This window comes from Antennarius striatus, chromosome 13 (genome assembly GCF_040054535.1).
Source record: "Antennarius striatus isolate MH-2024 chromosome 13, ASM4005453v1, whole genome shotgun sequence".
NCBI classification, from domain to species: domain Eukaryota; kingdom Metazoa; phylum Chordata; class Actinopteri; order Lophiiformes; family Antennariidae; genus Antennarius; species Antennarius striatus.
Window position 1 is genome coordinate 2,258,816 of NC_090788.1, and position 13,429 is coordinate 2,272,244.

Genomic DNA, 13,429 nt, shown 5'->3' on the forward strand with positions numbered 1-13,429 from the left:
GTTCTGACACGTTTTAGGGCGAATAAAAGCGTTTAGGAAGTGTTTAACAGTATCTGAAAGTCTTCAGACTGAACCGCCTCGAGTGACATCACTTGTGCAGCTCCCTCTAGAGGGGCGATGGCCTTACTGCAGGCTATCCACGCTCCCCTTTGTTTCACCGCCGTACCTCTGCTCCTCCAGGCTGAACTCCAAGCACAAGACGGACGGACCGAAGGCGTCCGGCACCCCGCTGTCCCGCAGCCCCAACACCCTCACAGCGTGGCACAACGGCGAACACACCCAGCGAAGCCGCAACGGCAAGGCGGGCAGACTCAACCGCTGCGAGGGCGAGAGAGGTCACGATGTACGTAATCCCATCTAATTTACTCGGACACCCCCCCCTCCACACACCCTCCCTCCTTTCACCCACTCCAACGGTATCTGTCTCTATAAATTAGTTTTATCTAGGTTATTAAATTCTCATCTCCTCTGATACTGAAAGATTCATTCTTTTGTGTTATTATTTATAGACTGTAGGCAGGTTATTATTAATATTCCTGCTATGTTGTCTCTGGCTCTCTGTGACTCCTCAGCCATCTCGAATTCTTTTGTTTGTTTGTTCTTGTTTTCTGCCGGTAACAGAGGGAGGGAGCACAACCGAGGTTCTAGTTTTTTTTTCTGCGCAGCGCACATTCAGAGACGAAGCAGAACATTAGCATACCACATGTGGAAAAGAATGGAAATACCAGCTGCACTGGCACACACGCAAAAAAAATAGATGATTGTTCTTCCTGAACGAGTCCGCACCGAGGCAAAAGAACGACACAGGAAAGTACAGTGAGGAGGAGGAGGAAGAGGAGAAGGTGTGAGTCATTCACACAAATGTTCAAAAGGTCCTTACCTGAGCAAAAAATGAAAAAACAAAGAAAATACATTTTAAAAAATAGAGTTTTACTACAGATAAAGTTAAATAACAAACGTTCAGTTCAGGTTTCCTTCAGTCGCTCAATGGAAAGTCTTGATCCGAGCTAAAAACTCTCCATTCCTGGTATCTATCGTCTGTGTTTGGGCTGTATGGGAAGATTTAAAAATGCAAATAAAAATAGAAACAACAAATACGATACAGGCGTGTCTACACATGGAGAAATAAAGAAAAAAAACACTTGCCAGGTCAAGTTTAACTTCTCCTTCTGTTCTATCGCTCCGCTAGCATCGTCAATATGACGAAGTTGAAGATACACCACCTCGTCAGATAACACAAAAATAAACGTGTTGTCCAGCAGAGGGCAGCACAGGCAACCAAAGACTGGGAAAGTTAAGGAATGCTCAGAAAGCACCTGTTTGGAACGCTCCACAGGTGAGCAGGCTAATTGGACACAGGTGAGTCTCATGATTGGGTATAAAAGGAGCATCTCTTAAAGGCTCATTCACCAGCGGGGGGGGTGAGGTTCACCACTCTGTGAACTTCAGTGGAAGTGGGGTTGTAGTTTTAAATCTTCCATCAGCAGCAGAACAGGGAGAACGCTTAAAGCAATAAAGGAAGTCAGGACATGAAACAAAAGCAGCTCCACATTCTCACCAAAACTATTTGCTTACAGGCTCTTAAATCTTTTATTTTTTTTCCTGCCGCACTTCAAACTGATCATGAGTCACGACAGCCTTATGTTGGAATAAAGCCAAAGACTTGAAAGGATGTTTTTTTGTGAACTAACTTTAAGATTCAGTGTGGAACGCTCAAGCGAACGGGTTGTGAACGCTCTCTCTCTCCAGAGTACTGATGTCTCCTTTGTTCAACTCCAGCCTGCATGTGTTCCACCAGGTCTTATCTCTCTCTCTCTCCCTCTGCTTACTTCTTTCATTCTTGTTTTTGTTTCTTCTTTATAAGTTTAAGTGGTATCTACTCACAAATAAATGCCCAAATCTTTCTGTCTCATTTTACATAAAAAGCACACAAATGCTTTGGAGCTGGACCAAGTAGGTTAACTGGGGTACGTGCAATAGTTTCTTCTTGTCACTACAGCTGTCTTTCTTCTCAAGCTCTGCTCAGTGATAGACCCTCCTCTCCTCCAGGCGTCCAATCAGCTCCCACCAAAGCAGGAGCTACACACACGCTCCTCTCTACTGCTTTATTAACCGATGTCGATGTGCATGTTGCCCCCGGTGGCAGGATCTCTTCTGTCCCTGACGTCTGAATCTTTATCTCTCGTTTGGCTCGTTTCTCTTTAACGCGGGGTGACGTTTGCACCCACAGCTAAAACTCTAGTTCCCCGACAATCCTCAAACTGAAGTATTTCCACAGGAGGATGGTTACGTTTGAAAAAGTAGTGGATGTAAATAATTTATTTTTTATTTATTTTAACCACAGAATTTGTGTTTATAGCAAAGTCGTCTGCATAGAAGTTCCGGATGTCAGTTCATGTTGCCGTAAAGTCCTCCTCTAGCCCGGTTCGGACCGGTTCTCGCCCCATGTGTTCAGGATGGTACTGGACGCTTCCCAGAAGTCAGCATACGTGCTTTTAGAAAAACAAATCAGAATATGATTTCACATGCGTTTGTTCATTAACATGAAAACATGATTTTACTTCAAGATGAGATTCATGCTGGATTGGAGATGTTCCCTGCATCCCAATTCCACACAGACTTCCCATTGAGTGTTCTAAAAAGTCCAAGGCTGCTCTCAAATGGCGTGGATTCCCACCTAAGACCATAATATATATATTTTAATATATCTAAAATATATCTTCTGGATATATTTCTGAAACTCTGCATTAGTTTAGCCATTTTCTTCACACACTCGCCGTCACAAATGAATGGATTTTATCTGATGCTGCTAAAGAAAGTATAAGAGAAAAACATTCTGGATCAGCGTCTTTATCTCCACCCGGCTCCAACCCCTCCACAAAAGACCAGCACTCACACGGGAAGCGTCCAGGACCCCCCACCCCACCCCTTATGCAGAATGAGACAAACAGGCATGGTCGTCCTCTTGGTAATTAACAGCGTGGACATGAAGGAGGACACCCCACACGTAAAAAGAACACATGAAACCCCCCCAAACCGACCTGAGTTAGAACCTGGGCCCACATCCAAGCAGGACCGACATCCCATTCACACATAATATCTATCCCAGCTGTGACTGCCCCCTCCCTCACCCATCCCACCTCCCCTACTTGTCCGTCTGTGTCATGTGACTCACCTCCCACTTGGGTTGTTCTGGCTTTCCTCCTCCCTCCCACATCTCTTTCTCATCTGCCGGTTCTGCATGCCCCCCCTCCCCTCCCATATCCTTCTAGCTACTCTACATGGATGTCAATTAATACAACAATTAACTCACCATCCCCCCCAACCCCCCCCATTTTGGTACCAAATCGCTGCATTTGTCAAAGTGAAAAAGACCAATCAAATCATGTAGCTTATCGTCATCCTTTGTTTCTAGTTTGATTTTGATTCCATCTGGATTCTTTCTTTCATTTTTCGCTCCCCCCACCCCCCCCACTCCCACCCCTTCTCTCTTTTCCTTTCTGCTTTATTTCCAACTCAGCCTCTGGACTAAATATGTAGCGTTGATACTAAAAGAGGTCATTGTCTTTTTCCCATTTCGCTGCGGAGAACATTCCTTTCTCCTCTTTTTTTTTCCTTTCCTTCCTCTTTTTTTTGTTGATATTGCACACGTGTCACTGATTGAAATGGAAGGTAGGTAACGCTTTGCCTACGCACGTGATCTTTATGCAGATGAGAATGTGACAAGCACCCTAGCCTGAGTGACGTCAATGTTTCTCTCTCTCCCTCTCTTTCTCTATCTCTCTCTCTTATTTACAAGTGGTCTTTAACCAAATTAATCTAACTTCATCAATTATGATTTGACTCTAAGACGATTGGATTATTAGAGCTCTAGAGCTCTGGTTTTTTCCTCTTTCCTCCTTAACTTCATCCTGAAGTCCAATATCCCGCTCTACCTTTCAGCTCCATTTCTTTCTCTTTGTTTTCTTTTCTGTTCTGGTAGAATGCATTCCTGTCTTGTCCAGCATCTTTCTGTTTGTCGGTGACTTAGTTCATCCATCTTACGACCTGTTTTTCTTTTTTCACTTTTTGTTTTTCACCATCTTTATTTCCACAACCGTTTCTAACAACTCATCGGCACCAGTGGTTGTGTGTTTTATCTTATGTTTACCACTTAGCGGCTCTTCTTTCTGCACGGAGCGGTGGGCGCTTTCGTTGTGTCATTAGATCACGAATCGCTTCAGACGGCTCGTCGTGATTCACACCAACCAGACAGACTTTTTGGAAATTTTACCCCTACCCCCTACCCCCCACCCTCTTTTTATGACCTGCTTCCGGTGGGCGATGTGTCGCTGTGCATCACAAGTTCTATTTGTGTCGGGTTATGTTTGAGATCACGCCATCACGTATGCAGTTCCGAGGATACAGGTTGTGTTGCTCTATGTTTTTAAGATGATGAATAAAAAAATCACATGAAAAGACCCAAACTAATAATATTTGACTCCTTCAGTCCTTCTTCTGATTGAATTTCAGAAAAATCTTACAAATCAAGAAGCTCAGGAATCAGGAAGCTAAGCCGGCAGCGTAGCAAGTATCGTTAGCTCCACTTTGTTAAGCGTGTTTGTCTTCTTTTGGCATGCTAGCACAAGCTATTTAGCAATAAATAATGACACATACCATACATGACCAAAATGTAGCTGAAATCATTGTTTAGTCAGAAACCAAGTTGTTGAGTTCAACTTGTTTTACCCTGATGATGGCTGCAGACCAGGGGATTGCCACAGTAAGCGGGGTTTATCTTCTGGGGACCATGAACGGGGGACGTTCATGACGCGTTAGCTGTCATTCTGTTCAAAGAGTTATCCTCATTTAGGTGCAACGGAGTGATATCATTACTGCGACAGGAACAAACTCGGGCTAATTTTTGGTTAGCATGAGCTGCAACTGATTGTTACCATTATTGGACAACAATGGAGCTCCAGAGGAATAAGTTAACTTACTATCAATTCATTGTTGGTTTTGGTCTTTTTGTGAGATTTATTAGCAACATGTAAAATACAGAATACTGACAGACTAGTCTTTAGATGATGCTAACTTCTTTATTGCTACCATTGGGGTGATGGTAGCCGCTTCCGGCTGATCTCAATGGGTCAGGGTTAGGTTGGGTTATTCCTTTAACAACCACATGCTACTTTACTGAACTTTACTTTCACCAAATGCTCTTCACATCAGCCACCCCCCCCCCATCCCAATAAAAGTCGCTGAACCACTAGCTAGCTTCAGAAATAACTTAACATTCATAGCTACTAGACTTTCATGAAGAATCCCATGAGCACAGACTGAGCTAAAGTCGTTAGCCTGAGCTGTCGTGTGGCGGATGCTACATGGAGAGAAGATTTCAAACATCCCAGCAGCTCCTCTCAGGTGTTCAGGAAGGCGGCGGCGCCCAGAGGATTTACTCTGTGTGAGGGTTTCCCTGCACATTGTGGTCTTCCTCTTTGCTTTTGAGTTCTTTTCCATTGATTTCCATGCATTGTCTCATGAGTCACTGGTAGGGAAGGGTTTTGTGTCTTTTTCTCTTGCATTTTGTGAATCTAATGATGCACTTATGTTGCCCCACTTTTCCCTTTTCTTCATACCTTACCTACTAAAGGAGGGAATGCCACTTTATTGGTAAGTGGATGTTAACCAGAAGGGAGTTAAACAAGAGTAACCATTAAAAAAATAATAATAATAACAAAGAAAATGGGTCGCTGTTCACATCTCAGCAAATTGTCTTCAGGAAAAAAAAAAAAAAATCCAGAAAGAGAAAATTGAGTAGCAGACGATTTGTTTTCTGATTCTATTGATTCAATAATTGTGATTCTTTATTTTGTTCCTTCCATTTCTGTGATGTTCCGTCAAGTTGTCTTCTCTTTCTGTTTTGTTTTATTTCTTTTAACCATTACTAAAAAAAAAAAAAAACACTGCAGAGGTCCTCTTTTTCTACTCTACACACTCTGTAGCTCTGTACTCTCTGCCTCAGCTCTTAACCTTGATTTGGTTCACAGTTTGGTTTCATTTTCTTTTCCCTCTCTTCCTCTTCCTTCCTAGTTTTTTTTGTTTGTTTTTGCAATTATGATTTCTTTAACTCATTATGGTTTTGCATGCCAAGTATTGCATGCGCTGCACCATAGAGGACTATCTATAAGCCATATGGAGAAAACCTAGATCTTTTTCTTTTAGATGTTTATCTTCTTTTGGCAAGTACACCGTAGCCGTCAGTCGCCCGCCTGAACTCACTAATGCTCTTTATGTCCCTTTTCTTTATTTTTTTTGTTCTTTTTTTTTTCTTTTGTTGGTCATAATTTCTCCACAGAAGCTCCATCTGCTGACTGCTACCTCTGCAAGCATCCCATCCAATCTGCAGAGAGAGCACAAGCTCCACAGCGCCCCCAGCAGGAGCCAAACGGGACTGACGTGCGCCGCCGGAGAGGCTGGGACGGCGGATGGCAGGAACGCATCCGTAGGGAGCTCCGCCGGCCAGGCGGGGGGGAGGAGAGGCAACCAGAGGGCCCACAATAAGAACTCCCACTCCCCTGCTCGCAGCAGCGACTCGGCCCACTCCCAGCACGCCCACAGAGGGAGGAAGTCTCACCACCAGAAAAAGTAAAAAGGATGGAATTAGATTGTCAGGATCTGGAATTTTCCACTTGGAAAGTTAATTATTTAACACTTTTTTTTGTGCTACCCCCCCCAGAACAAAAGGCAGCCACTCCTCCAAGCATCACCGACACTCCAACCGCGGTCAGGCCCACCACCGGAGCCCGTCGGCGTCGCCGGGACACCACTCCCACACGTCCAGCAGGAAGAAGGAGGATTCGCGGAGGAAAGCCAACCTGAGGCAGCGCAGCAGCTCCTGGAGCAGCGGCCGCTCGTCGTCTCGCTCCGCCTCCAGAGACCGAGGCGCCAGCAAGGCCAAGTCGCCCCACGGCCGGCCCAACAACTCCAGGTGACGCCTCCATCCGGTCACGCTTTCATAAGTCTTTGTGGTTTCATCTCATTCTGACGGGGGCCGAAATGGGTTTGTGTGTCACCCAGAGAGAGGGAAAGCCCCAACCGGTCCGACACGGACAGCCGAGCTCGCCGCCGCTCACGCAGCTACTCCCCCATCCGCAAGAGGAGAAGAGACTCCCCCAGCTTCATGGAGGCTCGCAGGATCACCAGGTAGCTCATCCCGATCTCCCGTGTCGACTTTTCTGACAGCGCACTGGAGCAGTGCCACCTCCCAGGAGAGGGAACTTCATTTTCAGTTCTTTTGTACAGAGCAGCACTTGATCCTATCGTTTTTAAAGCGCCACGCTCACACCAGAGCAATTTCTTTCCCTTTTTACAGCTTTGCGTTTCAGCAAACGACATAAAATGAGAGAGAATATTGTAACCCTCACTTCATTCAGATCTATCAAATAAATCCTTTGTGTGAAGTAGAAAAAGAAAAAAAAAAACTCCAGACAGATGAATGAGGTGTGAAAGTGTGTTCCTCAGCCCAACAGGAAATAGTTTTCAATGCTTTTATTTCAATTTCTTTTATTTTTAATTGTGTTTAATTATAAACAGTCATAAATGTTCTTTACCCGACCTTCAAGGCTACCAAAGATGCTCATTTCAGTCTAGAACTGTCTCTTACTCCAGTCCTAAAGGTCCCGACGCCACGGCAACAGGATGCTGACAGAAGCTCGGACGATCGACAAACCATCGGACGCAACCCCCCCATCCCCCCTGAGTAAAACCTCCTGGCCTCCTTTTTTTGTTTTCTGTCCTCTTTCTGCTCATTCATCTCCCACTGCTGACAAAGAAACTCACTCCTGCTCTAAAACTGCACCCCACCCCCCCACCCCACTGAGGTTGTGCGCTAATGATGTAACACAGGGAGACTGAGATTAAAATGCTATCAAGGTTTATTCACCCTCTATTGGATCCCGATGCCACACGCGGGAGATAAAAGCTGGATCTGGAGTGAAACACACCTTAAATAAACCATGATGGCATTTTTCTCTCTACGCTGATGACTGTCGATTCTCCCTCTGACCAGAGGAGGTTCTCTCTGGAGCTAACAGCTAATTTACCTTACAGGATGCACTTTTTGGGTGGCTGTTAACAAAGTGATCTAACTTTAAGCTTAAACTAACATGCACTTCCTGCTTTGCGTGTGTGTGTGTGTGTGTGTGTGTGTGTGTGTGTGTGTGTGTGTGTGTGGGTGTGATTCCACCAGGACTTATTCTGTTAAAGAACCATTTTCACCTTTTTATCGCTGCTTCCTTTCAGATCCTGTTCTGATCACAAAGTCTACTTGTTAACCTAACAACGATTTCCTCTAAACAAACCGATTGGTAATACCCCACACGCTTCACATCAGCGTCGAATGAATGCCTGACTATGCCATACCCCCCACCCCACCCCCTTTGCAGTGCCCGGAAGCGACCCATCCCGTACTACCGGCCCAGCCCGTCGTCGTCCAGCTACGACAGCAGCCCGTCACGGTCCAGCCGCAGCCGCAGTCGCAGCTACAGCAGCTACGGCCGCAGCCGCAGCCACAGTCGGACCCGCAGCCGCAGCCGCAGCTGGAGCCGGAGCGGCAGCCAGAGCTGGAGCCGGAGCCGCTCCCGGAGCTACGACAGCAGGAGCAGCTACGACAGCCCCGGCTTCTGAGCCCCCGCCTGCAGACATCATCACGTATCTTTTGAATAAGAAAAAAAAAAAAAGATGTGCAGTCCTGGAGCAGCCAACCCAGAACGTTCCTTTTTAATAATAATGTAGAGCCTGGATCAAAAACAGGAGAGGCGTATTTTGATAGAGCACAGCGTCAACGAAAATTAGCCGTCAACCGCTCACGTCTTCAAATCCACGAGGGCGTTTGAGGGAAACGGCTCCAAGATCACGATTGGAAGAGCCCAAAGAACAAATCCTTTTTTGAATGTTAGCACTTTGTTTATCTTCTTCCACAAAGCAACCAAAAAAAAAATCCTGCGCTCTGGATAAAAACTGTACATATACCCTAACAGCAGGGGGTGAGAACGCTCCCCACCGCTCGTCTGACGCTCATCTTCCCTCCCCACCTCAAAGACATTTCATGGAAGCACAGAGATCAACAAGAAGTCCGAACAAAAAGAGAACTATGCGGATGAAACAGGAAGTTTCTTCTTCTTCTTCTCCTTTTTTTTTTTTATATAAGAACTTATTGTACAGGTTCGTGTGAATAGATGTAAACTCTCTGAAGTCGTGGCTTTGTAAACTATGCACTGTATATGCCATCTAGTTTGAAGAGGCCCGTTTAGCATGATGCATCAGGACAGTCTCGCAACCCGGCTGACGTGGAGGGGGGTTGACCCCCCCCCCACCAAAACCACCACTAATGACGTATACAGTATGTCAGACACCTGTATACACAGGCAGGTGGGAAGGGGAGGAAGAATTATGTATTTAAAATGTTTACTCTCTTCCCTGTTTGAATTATTATGCTGATTCTACTAATCCTGTCTTGTGTGTGCGTGAGAGAGAGAGAGAGAGTGTGTGTGTGTGTGTGTGTGTGTGCGTGCGTGCGTGTGTGTGTGTGTACCTTATCTGCAATAACCAGTGAGGTAATTATTTATGCGTGCAGCTCAGGCTGCAGTTTTGACTTGTACAGGATAAACCGTCTGCAAAACGTCTCCATGCAAACATTTTTAAGTCGACTCTATTTATTAACTTATTTATTGGCCTATTTATTATTGTTTCATTGATCCAGGATTTTATTTATTTATTTATTTACTTCGCCGTGAGCTGTATTCCAGTTGGATTTCCCATCTGAAAATTGTCCGATGTTTTAAATCAAGTGGATTTAATTATGGCCGTTTGAGATGCTCTGATTTCAGCCGGTGGATCTGAGTCTTCGCCCCCCCCACCCCCAGGTTCGTCCCGTCGACGCCGTCGCCGATCCATCTTCATCGTTCTTCAATCTTTAAAGGGACGCAAACTGGCGAAACAATCAGGGATCACCCTAAGTCTTCCTTACCGTTCATTCCCAGTCTCAATCCGCTCACACAATCATGCATTCCCAGTGTAACCAGTCCGAACCCGAAGACGATCCAACAAGAAATCTAGACCCCCCCCCCCCCCCGTTTGTTCTGTTTGTCAATCTTTGTAGTGTAAGAGTTATTCAAGCTGACAATAAACAGAAACCAATGGGGGACACTTGTCGTCTTTCTTTTTTCTACCTTTATTTAGCTCCACATCAAAATCTCCAGATTTTTCTGGCTCTTTAGGATGTCCAGTGAGTTGGGGGGGCTTTTGGGGGGGTTAAGCAGGAAGAAGGCAGGTTTATCTGAGCCCTGGGCAGCTGCTGTTGGGGAGGGCCTTCCTGTTGGATTCCATTCCGCTGCTACGTTTGCCGCAAATAGATATTCTAGTACTTTCCACAAGCATGTTGAGGGAGTGAGCTGGGGTGGGGTGGGGGGGTCTTGAGACAGAAGGGAGGGTTCTGTTGATAGGGGTGGTGTCAGACCGTATAAAAGCTCTCAGCTGAGAGGGCAGCGGCACGCTGGGAAAGCATTTTCAGACCAAAGGGCGACTACAAGACTACATCTGCAGCCACTTCCTGTGCCCGCCCCCCCTCGCCCAGCAGCACTCATGGCCGAGAGACGAATCCCCTTCACCCTGATCCGCACCCCCAGCTGGGACCCGTTCCACGACTGGCACAGCCGCATCTTCGACCAGTCTTTCGGAATGCCGGCGCCGTCCGAGGACTTGACCACGTGTCCCCGCACCCACTGGCCGGGGTACATGCGGCCCCCGATCCTGGCCCCGGACATGAACCTGATGATGCCCCACACCCCCGTGATGTACCCCCCAGAGGCCATGATGGCTCAGCGGGCTCGCACCCTGTCCCGCCAGATGAGCAGCGGCATCTCGGAGATCAAGCAGACCCCGGACAACTGGAAGGTCTCTCTAGACGTCAATCACTTCTCGCCCGAGGAGCTGGTGGTGAAGACCAAAGACGGCGTGGTGGAGATCACCGGTGAGGAACGGCTTCTGTGTCGGAGAATTATTGTTGTAAACTCTGGAAGTAAAATTATTAGAGGAGGAAGAGGAGGATCGGGTCTGACCAGACCACCTAAAGTAGTGTTAACGCACAGAAACCAAGCAAACTCGTGTTTGTCTCTCTACGTGAACAACAATGGTCCAGTAGAAGGAAGCATTGCTGCAGCTTCATATCTTGAAACAATTTGACAGCACACTGGTGGGCGGGGGGCTTTTGGCTCCACTCCTGTTGGATAGAAAAACAATTCAACATGTAGGAGTGGAGTTTTACAGCCGCTCTCAGAGTGGAGACTAGTTACACACTGAGATAGTCTCATCGTGCAGATAGACCAAAAGCCAACCCGACTCAACAAGAAGAGGTGTCACCTAATCCTTTGGCCCTCTGACTTCCCGTGTGCTATTTGACAAAGAATGCTCCTCGTAAAGTTGGGGGGGGTACAACCATGACTCAGACGTTAAGCCCACTGCTTTAAAAGGACAGCTGGACGGTCCAGCGCCTGTCGACGACCGATCTGTCATCACCGAGAGACGAGCGGCCAGAAACACGGCAGATAAACAAAGCGCTGGGTTTAGGCCAAGGGGAATTTGTCACCTTGTGTCACCCAGAGGAAAAAAAGACGATATATTTAAATATAGGTACCATCTGCTGTGGAGGAGCGTTGTCTGCAAAGCTAGAACGACTCTTTATCGTTACCTAAAGATCTACCTTACAGTCTCTTGGACAGGGCATCCTAGAGGAAGTCTGCTGGCCTTTTGGAAGAGACAGTCAGATACAGACATCACGTGATACACACACAGTACATATAATACTAAATGTCGTAGATGTCACTGTGCGAATCAGGTGAGAAGGTTAATAGTCTGGCAGGTACTACAGGAAGTAGAACAGAGACAGAGGAAGTGCCATAGGTTTGTGTGAATGTCGCGTCCAATGTCAGCTGTTCATTGATGCTTGATTGGCAAGTTGATCGGTGTGTGTGGGCGTCGTCTAATCGATGGTTTACCTCAGCTGGCTCTCCTCCAATCAGAGCAAAAGGAAGTTCCGTTAACGGGTAAAAGGAGGTGGAGATTGGGAAACGGCCTTCCTGAGACTTTATATGGTTCGGATTGGTCTTGTATGATTTGTAGGGCATGAATGATGGATTATAGGTTTCCTGCTCTAGTAGCGCCATGATCCCCGAGACACCCCCCCCCCCGCAGTCACCACCATATTAATTTATCAAAGTCCTTCAAATCTTAACTCCATGTACTGAATGCCTGTTTCATCAGGGAAGCACGAGGAGAGGAAGGACGAGCACGGCTTCGTGTCCAGAACCTTCACCAGGAAATACACGTGAGTGTCTGGATCAATTATCAAAGAATGAGAAGGTATGAGCTTAACGCGAGGAAATCTGACCGACACCATTTGTTCTGGTTCTGTTTGAGGAACGGTTCCTTCTAGCTGCACGTCTTTGAGGGGAAATGGTTTCTCTCCTTTCTTCATATCATTCTGTTTCCTTTGGGTTGGGTTCCAACCTGTTGAGGGCTGCTTAATGCTCATAGATAAATCTCCTCGCAATAAAATGCCCCAGCAGTCCCCGCCTCCTGGCGTTCGTCCCTCCCCAGCTGAGTTTTCAGCTCCATGACGCTCTGCTGCCATCCAGGGGCCACACGGATCCGACTCAGAAACCCACCCTCCCGTCCTTCTTTATAATGAATGTCGGCCACTTGGTAAATGTAGTGTTTTTATGAACTTACAGCCGATGTTCTTCTTCCTGCCTCCCCCCCCCCCTCCAGTCTCCCCCCGACAGCTAACATTGAGAAGGTGACCTCCTCCCTGTCTCCCGAGGGGCTGCTGACCGTGGAGGCCCCCCTGCTCGTACCGGCCATCAAGTCCTCAGAGACCGCCATACCTGTCACCGTGGACAACAAGGAGGCCGTGGAGAAGAAGTAGGAAGAAAAAGAACACCCCCCCCCACACCTCCACACCCACAACCAATTTCCACCAACTTGCACACACACTTTTAAATAAGCACTTTATTTCTGCAGCACCCCCCCCCCCCTAGCTGAGCTGAGAGCTGTTATAACCCTCATATGAATGTAGGTTATGTCATCCTTCCCCCGCCCACAGTTTTCTTCCTCCTTTCACATCTCTCTCTCATTTCTGTGGAGTGGATCTCTTTCGTCACGCCTCTGCAGACACACCTAAGATATCGATAACGATTTAGCGAAGCCGTCAAAGTGCAGACGCGTCCATTCTGACTGGAGAACGACGCTCGTAAACGCGGCCTCTCTCCGGATCGGCTTTATCTGTAGTTACCTTTTGAAAGAATCAGCTGTTAATGCAAACTGAGAATTAAAAAAGTACACACAACACAAAAGAGTCTGTTTTTATTAAGCTGTGATCATTTTCATTTGC

The 13,429-nt window shown here is 46.8% G+C and overlaps 2 protein-coding genes across 4 annotated transcripts in view; both read left to right on the forward strand.

Moving 5' to 3' along the window:
• The window catches only part of srrm3 (serine/arginine repetitive matrix 3), a 51,421-nt gene extending 41,237 nt beyond the window's left edge, over positions 1 to 10,184 (forward strand). For 2 of the 3 annotated variants that reach the window (XM_068331211.1, XM_068331210.1), the window contains 5 exons: positions 181 to 343; positions 6,338 to 6,627; positions 6,719 to 6,970; positions 7,060 to 7,185; positions 8,427 to 10,184. In XM_068331211.1, the coding sequence (XP_068187312.1) occupies positions 181 to 343; positions 6,338 to 6,627; positions 6,719 to 6,970; positions 7,060 to 7,185; positions 8,427 to 8,667 (1,072 nt within the window). In that variant the 3' untranslated portion in view covers positions 8,668 to 10,184. The remainder of the gene's footprint in view (positions 1 to 180; positions 344 to 6,337; positions 6,628 to 6,718; positions 6,971 to 7,059; positions 7,186 to 8,426) is intronic. The other variant, XM_068331212.1, reaches the window with a different exon arrangement.
• A 315-nt stretch (positions 10,185 to 10,499) lies between these two features.
• On the forward strand, positions 10,500 to 12,976 carry hspb1 (heat shock protein, alpha-crystallin-related, 1). The gene is made up of 3 exons (XM_068330920.1): positions 10,500 to 11,011; positions 12,301 to 12,364; positions 12,808 to 12,976. The coding sequence occupies exons 1-3, from the start codon at positions 10,624 to 10,626 to the stop codon at positions 12,962 to 12,964; spliced, it is 609 nt and encodes a 202-aa protein (XP_068187021.1). The 5' UTR covers positions 10,500 to 10,623; the 3' UTR covers positions 12,965 to 12,976.
• The last annotated feature ends 453 nt before the right edge of the window (positions 12,977 to 13,429 follow it).